The sequence below is a fragment of the Budorcas taxicolor genome, chromosome X (assembly GCF_023091745.1).
Source record: "Budorcas taxicolor isolate Tak-1 chromosome X, Takin1.1, whole genome shotgun sequence".
In the NCBI taxonomy this organism is placed as follows: domain Eukaryota; kingdom Metazoa; phylum Chordata; class Mammalia; order Artiodactyla; family Bovidae; genus Budorcas; species Budorcas taxicolor.
The window spans coordinates 63,756,020-63,764,431 of NC_068935.1; the positions used below are offsets into that span (position 1 = coordinate 63,756,020).

The following is an 8,412-nucleotide window of genomic DNA, read 5'->3' on the forward strand; positions in this document are numbered from 1 at the left end:
ACACATTCCTGAGAGCAAACAAACACAAACACTGAGAATCAGACACACTCACACCGAGAGAGACACACACATTCAGAGAGTCAAAACACACCGAGAGACACACAGAGAGACACAAAGAAACATGTAAACTGAGGCAGACACACACACTGGGAGACATACACGTACAGAGCGAGAAACACACATACACACTAACAACCGGCATACTCACAATTAGAGAGAATCCCTGAGAGAGACACTCACTGAGAGACAGTGAAAAACACACTGAGAGACGCACACAAACTGACACACACAGAGACACACAGACAGGCAAGCTCACAGGGACACACATACTGAGGTACTTACACATACAGTGGGAGAAACACACATTCCTGGGAGCAAACAAACACAAACACTGAGAATCAGACACACTCACACTGAGAGACACACACACACTGAGACAGACACACACATTCAGAGACTCAAAATCCACTGAGAGACACATGCAGAGACACGCAGAGACATGCAAACTGAGAGAGACACACACTGAGAGACATACACATACAGTGGGAGAAACACACACTCCTGGAGCAAACAAACACAAACACTGAGAATCAGACACACTCACACTGAAAGAGACACACACACTGAGAGAGACACACTTATTGAGAGAGACACACAAACAGAGAGTCAAAACACACTGAGAGAAACACACATACCGACAGACACACACAGAGACACACAGAGACACACAGAGAGGCAAACTCTCTGGGACACACACACTCAGAGACATACACATACAGTGGGAGAAACACACAGTCCTGAGAGCAAACAAACACAGAGAATCAGACACACTCACACTGAGAGAGACAACACACTGAGACAGACAAAAAGATTCAGAGAGTCAAAACACACTGAGAGACACACAGAGAGATGCAACCTGAGAGGGACACACACACTGAGAGACACACAGATACATTGGGAGAAATACAGACACACACTGAGGGGGTGCGGATTGCAGTCTCCCCTGCCTCAGGACCCAAGAGCTGTGCCTCCAATGGGCCCTGGGCCTGGGTCCTAAGTTCTTCCTCGAGCTTGCTCAGCTCACTCATCTCGACCATGAGTGGGATGCCTGGGATCAAACCACAGCCTGAGGCAGGAGGGAGGCGGCGGAGGGGGGCGGAGGGCAGATGGGGACATATGGGGACCACAGGCCTGGATGGTGGAGAGAGGGGCTGTGAACAGCCTCAGCTGAAAACCACACCCTGGGCGGCCACAGGCCACTTAATGCATCTCCTCTTGAAAGGTGTTCTCAGACTTCACAGGCACAAGCCTCCGGGGCATCCAGTCCCCTGGCTACCTGAAAATGGAAGTGAGGTGTCTCCCCAGCGTGCAGTCAGCACAGTCCAAGACTTTCGAGGCTGACAAGGTGGTGGGACGAGGCCCATGTGGGGTCCCCTCTGTTCTGGGATGGGGAGCCCCTGGTGTACACTCAGGGCACCCTCCTCACCTTGACTCTGGGTACTGCCTGGACCACCTCTGCTCTCTGACCTCAGGACATGGGCCTCAGACCTCTGCTTTCGCCTCCTGGTTCCTGCAGCTCCTGTGAGAGAAAGGGAGGACGCAGCTCGGGGGTATCCTGTGGCACAGCCCTCAGCCTTCCGTGACAGTACGAGGGGTGGACTCTGTGAGGTCCCCTCAGTTTTGTGTGGCGGGAGGTCCCCTCAGGGCTCCCTTGCAGTGCTCACCCTTCCCCTGGTACAACCTGGTCCCTACCCTCTGGGGACCTGCAAGGAAACTCAGAACAAGACCCTAGCCTGAACAAAAAGTGCTGAGGGGCCCCACAAGAGGCCACACCTGCCCAGGGAATCCCACGGGTCCTAGGCTGGGGAGATGCTCGGTCCTCAACTCCTCCTCACGTCCTGCCTGGCCTCCCAGCACTGACCACAGAGGCAGGGGTCTGCTTAGTCCTCCATCGGGATTGGTGTGTCCAGCCTCTGCTAACCTGAAGACATCCGCACTCCACCCGAAAAACCTCACCTCACGAGGTCCCTAGGCCAGATGTCAAGAAGCTGCTCACCCTGCTCACCACCCTGCTCTGGGCCCTCCAAGACCCTCCTGCAAGGGCCAAGTCCCTCCCTGTTGGGGTCTAACTGTCTCGGTCCCTCCTCGCATGGAGCCTGTACTCCAGGCAAGATCTGCAAGTGTCCTGTCTGCAATCGGGAGGCTCTGCTGCTTTCACCCGTCTCTCTGACGGGGAGGTCAGGCAATGCGGCATGAAGGTGTCCTGCCTGGGGACTACCTAGGTTCCCTCTGGTCTGAGATCTGACTACCCTCAGTCCTCGCTCAGGGTGTTCACCTTGACTTCCGGTAGGACCTAGGCTCTGTCGTCTCCCCACTAGGAAAGGTGGGAAGAGGTCCCTGCTCCTCACACCTGGTCCCCACGCTCACAGACCCGGAACTCAGGAAGAGAGGACAGACCTAGTGTGCTCTTCTCACCCCAAGGGCTCCCAGGGCCGATAACAGGGGCTGAGATCTGTGGGGTTCCATCAGTCTTACCTTGGGGTCCCTAGAGTCTTCGCTTGGGGTCCCTTCAGTCATCCCTCAGGGACCTCAACTTGTCTCTGTGCAAGGGCTTTCGATTCTCTCCTCTCCCCACTCGTGCCCCATCCGTTATGTCAGGTCCCCAGTCTCTCTGACACCCGGATGTCAGGAAATGCAGCATGGTTCATCTGTCCTATGTCCTCCCAGACCCCACTCTGCTCTGGGGTCCAGCGTCCTCTCAGTCTTCCCTTAGTGTCTTCACCTTGACCCTCAAAAGAACTAAGATCTCCCCCTCTTCCCATCTGAGGCCCTGCCCCTTCTAACAGTTGCCTAATGTCTCTGAGATGCAGATGCGGAAGTCAGAACAGGCTGCCAAGTGCCTCATCCCACCACCAGGGTGGCCCAGGGCTGACAGCAGGGGCAGGGATCAGTGGGGTTACCTTTTATCATCCCTCAGGGACCTCATCTTGAGCCCTGGCAGATCCAGGGATGCCCCTAGTGTTGACCCGAGGCGGGACCCTCACATCAAGGCTCAGGGAACACAGAGGGTGGCTGAGCACATGCTGCATTTCCTGACATCCAGGTCTCAGAGAAACTGGGGACCTGGGAAAGGGGGCGTGGCCTCGGGTGAGCAGAGGGAAGAAGCCCAGCTCCTCCAGAGTTTCAAGTTGAGGACCCTGAGGGAGGACCGAGCGGACTCTGGACCCCAATCAGAGGAGACCTCGGAGAAGCCTGTAGCTGCTGCTGGTCCTTGGCGGCCCTGGGGTAGGATGAGCCCAACGTGCGTGGTTTCACTTCCTCATATCCGGATCTCAGACTGGAGACCTGGTAGGGGGGCTGACTTCCTGACCTCGGTCGGTCGGGATCTCAGACTGGGGACCTTGCATATGGGGCGGGGCCTTAGGTGGTCCGATTCCCAGGTCCGGTGGGGTGTCAGGTTGAGGACCCTGAGGAGGAACTAGAGGACCCTGAACCCCAATCAGAGGGTACCTCAGAGAAGCTCATCTCTGCCGTCAGTCCAGGGCAACTGTGGGGGTCGGAGGAGCGCAGCAGGCATGGTCTGACTTCCTGACATCCGGGTCTTGGAGAGACTGGGGGTGGTATAAGGGGCGGGGCTTCAGCTGGGGAGAGGCAAGAATCCCAGGTCCCGGCCGGAGGCAGGTGAGGTGCCTGAAGGAGGACTGAGGGGACCCTGCATGAGGAGTGAGGGAACCCCACAGATCCCCGCCCCTGTAGTCGGCCCTGGGAGCACATTCTGTCTGTCTGCCTTTCTTACATGCTGGTCTGAGAGAGACCGGGGATCTTGTGAAAGCGGCGGGGTCTCAAAATGGCGGACGGGACAATCTCCGGTCCTGCCTGAGGGCCAGGCTGCATGCGAGGATGGACTGAAGCGGAAAGACCCAACAGGGAGGCAGGGATCCTAGCCCTTGTGGGGACTCTGGGAGGCCCTAGAGTGGGGTGAGCAGTTTCTTGACTTCTGGCTTAGGGACCCCGGGAGGTGAGGTTTATTTGGGCGGAGGGCAGAGGCTTCAGGTCGGCAGAGGCTGAACTCCCCAAACCCGAGGGAGGACTAAGCAGACCCCCGCCCCTGTGGTCAGTGCTGGGAGGCCAGGCAGGACGTGAGGAGGAGCTGAGGACCGAGCATGTCCCCAGCCTAGGACCCACAGGAAGCCCTGGGCAGGTTCGGCAGCATGTGGAGCCCCTCAGCGCTTTCTGTTGAGGCTGGGATCTTGTTCTGAATTTCCATGCAGGCCCCCAGAGGGGAGGGACCAGGTGGTGCCAGGGGCAAGGTGAGCACTACAAGGGAGCCCTGAGGGGACCTCCCACCACACAACTGGGGGGACCTCACAGAGTCCACCCCGCATACTGTCACAGAAGGCTCAGGGCTGTGCCACAGGATACCCCCGAGCTGCCCCCTTCCCTTTTTCTCACAGGAGCTGCAGGAACCAGGAGGGGAAGGCAGAGGACTGAGGCACGTGCCCTGAGGTCAGAGGGCAGAGAAGGTGCAGGCAGTACCAGGAGTCAAGGTGAGGAGGGTACCCTGAGTGTGCACCGGGGGCTCCCCACCCCAGAACAGAAGGGACCACCCAAGGGCCTAATCCCCCACCTTGTCAGCCTCGGAAGTCTTGGACTGTGCTGACTGTACCCTGCGGAGCCACCTCACTTCCTCCTTCCGGTAGCCAGGGGACTGGCTGCCCCGGAGGCTTTCCCCTGTGAGGTCTGAGAGCACCCCTCAAGCGGAGACCTGTAAGTTGCCTGTGTCAGTCCGCCCAGGGTGTGGTGCTCAGCTGAGGCCATTCACAGCCCCTCTCTCCCCCAGCCTGGCCCGTGGTCCCCATCTGTCACCCTGGCTGACTCCTGTCTGTGGTTTGATCCCAGGCATCACGCTCGTGGTCGAGATGAGTGAGCTGAGCAAGCCCGAGGAAGATTTTCAGGACCCTGGCGAGGCCCAGGGCCCGGTGAATGCGCAGCTCTTGGGGGCTGAGGCAGGGGTGGCTGCATCTGCCTCGGCCTCCTCCCCCACAGTGTCCTCCTTAGGCACTGGGGAGTCCTTGCCCCAGGAAGTGCTGAATGAGATGATAGCTAGCCTAATGAAGTTCCTGCTCCTCAAGTATCGAGCCAAGGAGCCGACCTCCCAGGCGGAAATGCTGAATAAGGTCCTCAGGGATAACCAGGAGTACTTCCCGGTGGTCTTCAGCCAAGCCTCGCAGTGCCTGCAGCTGGTCTTTGGCGTGGAGGTGAAGGAGGTGGACCCCAGGGAGCACATCTACATCATGGTCTCCATCCTGGGCCTCAGCTGCAACGCAGTGCTGAGCAGTGGGCAGAGCATCCCCAAGGCCGGCCTCCTGGTGCTGGTCCTCAACCTGACCATGCGGAATGGAGACCGTGCCCCTGAGCAGAAGGTCTGGGGAGCACTCAGCAGATTGGGTGTGTATGCTGGGAGTGTGCACTGCATCTTTGGGGAGCCCAGGACGCTTCTGACCCACGTGTGGGTGCAGGAGGGGTACCTGGAGTACCGGCAGGTGCCTTACAGCCACCCTGCTCGCTATGAGTTCCTGTGGGGTCCCCGGGCTTATGCGGAGACCAGCAAGTGGGAAATCATGGCATTTCTGCTCAGGGTCAAACAAAGGGCTTTGAGGGCCTTCCCACTGCAGTCTTCAGAGGCTGCAAGGGAGGACGATGAGGCGGACTGAGCCAGAGCAGCATCCAGGTGAGCCTTCGCTCTGAGATTGAAGAGGGAGCGGTCAGCCTTCTCAGAAGTGAGGGCCTGGGGCAGTTTGGGGAACCAGTGTATAGCTTCATTGCATTTGTTTTCTGTGTGATGACATGGAGATTCACCAGTTCTCCTTAGATAATTTTCAGACTTTGATTGTTTTCATAGAATGCTAAATAAACTTCAGTGTCTCAGCTTTGTGAATGATGCTGATCACAGTGCATTTGCGCTTACCCAGATTGTGAGCAAGAGTTTTGCTGTTTTGTAAAAGAGATTGGAGACTCTTCCATTGTGTTTTGTGGTCCTGAACAGGATGCAGTGGAATTGGAATTAGAACTGTTTTGGAAAAGTGAGCTTACTTGGCAGTAATATTGATGATGGAAGAGATGATAAAAGTAATTGTAGTGAATTCATGGTTCTGTCCTTCTTGTGTGTCATTTTCAAAAACTAAATAATGTCTTGTTCATTTGGATTTGCCTGGGTTATTTAAGGAATCAGCGGATAATGAATTGAGCCCCCTGCTCACTGGCTCGTGTATTCCAAAGACCTTTATGGAGCCGCTGCTCCATGAAAGGCTGGGTTAGCAGTGGGGACACTGGGAGGAGCCGGACACCACCCCCCACACACCTTGAGCGATGATCTAGGAGCCGTAGTCACACGAAGAAGGTGGAGATAAGTCCCCTAGTCACACTAAACCAGGCAACACAGGGCGGGGCGCTCGGGCTCCTAGAGGAACGCTGCAATGTCAATGTCTGAGCCAGGGCGTTCTGGGGCTTTGGGAAGCTGGGTTCCTTCTGTGGGAGGTGATTGTGATGAGGCTGTGTGGTGGCATCCTTCAGACTTGCAGACAGTGTGTCTTGGGGGTGACGGGAAAGTCTGAAACAGATCATTGCTGTGAGGTATCCTTTTGCATCTTGGATAAAACACAGAGAGATCTCTTTCTCGGGCAGGAAGGAAGGGGTCCTGACTGTTGTTGCATTGCTGTTGACCACAGGGGCAAAGGAGGTGTTTTCTACCACTGCCCCACCATCTGCTCAGAATCCTGGAGAAGAGCAAATGTTGCTTTGAAGTATGGCCCAGTATTCCCTGGGCTGGCCCTCTGCTCTCTGTCCTGGGAAAGCAGATTACCAAGTATATTGAAATGACCATTTATTTGGTCATCTGGACTTTATTTTGGCCACTTGTGCCCATGCTCTAGATATCAGAGGGATGGAATGAGTGAAGAGAAGCTGCTAAGTGGAGAAATCCTGCTGGGTGACTGGATCCTGGGAACTTTGATTCCCAGCTGGGAAAGACACTGCTCCACACCCCTCAAACACACACATACAGCCCGGTTGAATAACATAACCTCTAAGAAGAAAACGCACAGAGCAGCGATTTTGACTGCTTTTTTTTTATTTATCTGAGACTCAGAGTCTGAGATCCAAATGAAAAAAGAAAGAAGTACTAGCCAGAAGAGATGCAACATCCATACATCTGTGTCTCTTTTGCTGTTATATTAAAAAAAAAAAAAGATGCAACATCCACCAGCGTCCCTGGCTTCAGGCAGGTTCAGAAGTGTGGAGGCAGCAGAGACTCAACAGGTTAAGGCTGTGCCTGGCATCAAATGACAGGAGCGAGTTCCGGGCCTCAGGAGGTGGTGAGGTCACTGCTGTCCGGTGTGCGGGCGGGTGCAGGGGGCTGAAGGGGCAGCTCTCCCTGCTGAGTGCCAGAGAACAACAGGAACAGAAGATGTGATTCTGGCTACATACATGGCACCTGCCACATAGTCAGTGGACACTTGGAAATGGTTGAGAATTTCAAGACCCATGTGACCTGCTCAGACTGTCTTCCCCAAAACAGGAGATTTTGTCATTATAAGTTCTAACTGCTGCTCTTTGTTGAGCATCTGGTAGGCAGTGTGGGATTGGAGAGATGTCAGGTGTTCAGTCAGAGAAGGCAATGGCACCCCACTCCAGTACTCTTGCCTGGAAAATCCCATGGACGGAGGAGCCTGGTAGGCTGCAGTCCGTGGGGTCTCTAGGAGTCGGACATGACTGAGCGACTTCACTTTCACTTTTCACTTCCATGCATTGGAGAAGGAAATGGCAACCCACTCCAGTGTTCTTGCCTGGAGGATCCCAAGGATGGAGGAGCCTGGTGGGCTGCCGTCTGTGGGGTCGCACAGAGTCGGACAGGACTGAAGCGACTTAGCAGCAGCAGCAGCAGCAGGTGTTCAGTTACTTCTTGTCTTCCTCTCTCCCTGCACACATGGGGACACGGCCCTGCCAGGCCTCTTCACTTTGGAAGGGTCATGTGATGACCCGTGACCAGTGAATTTGGAAAAGAAGCATTTTTTGTCACGACCATTTGTTTTGAAGGGACACAGGTGCCTGGGAGTTAATCATCAAGTCAGGACAACAGACAGACATAGACACCTCTGAGTGAGGCTTCTCTCCTAGGGACTAAAGTCCTGCACTTCTGACCCTTGAGAGAGGCTGGCCCACAGGGAGCTGGCTGCAGGAATTCCACCCACCCCCACCCGCAGCCTGCCACCACCCCCAGTCAGAGGCACTGTCAGCCCCTTCGGGGCTCTGCTCAGTCTCCATCAGGAGGCCTGCAGCCAGCTGCCAAAGGTCCCTGTTGCGGTTGGGAGCATACTCCTCATGGGCCCCAGTCATGAGGCCTCCCACCCCTGC

At 55.7% G+C, this 8,412-nt stretch overlaps 1 protein-coding gene across 1 annotated transcript; it reads left to right on the forward strand.

Moving 5' to 3' along the window:
• The first annotated feature begins 4,919 nt into the window (after positions 1–4,919).
• On the forward strand, positions 4,920–5,714 carry LOC128069488 (melanoma-associated antigen 10-like). The gene has a single exon (XM_052662667.1). It carries the CDS (start codon positions 4,920–4,922, stop codon positions 5,712–5,714), a length of 795 nt encoding a protein of 264 aa, XP_052518627.1.
• Positions 5,715–8,412: the final 2,698 nt, after the last annotated feature.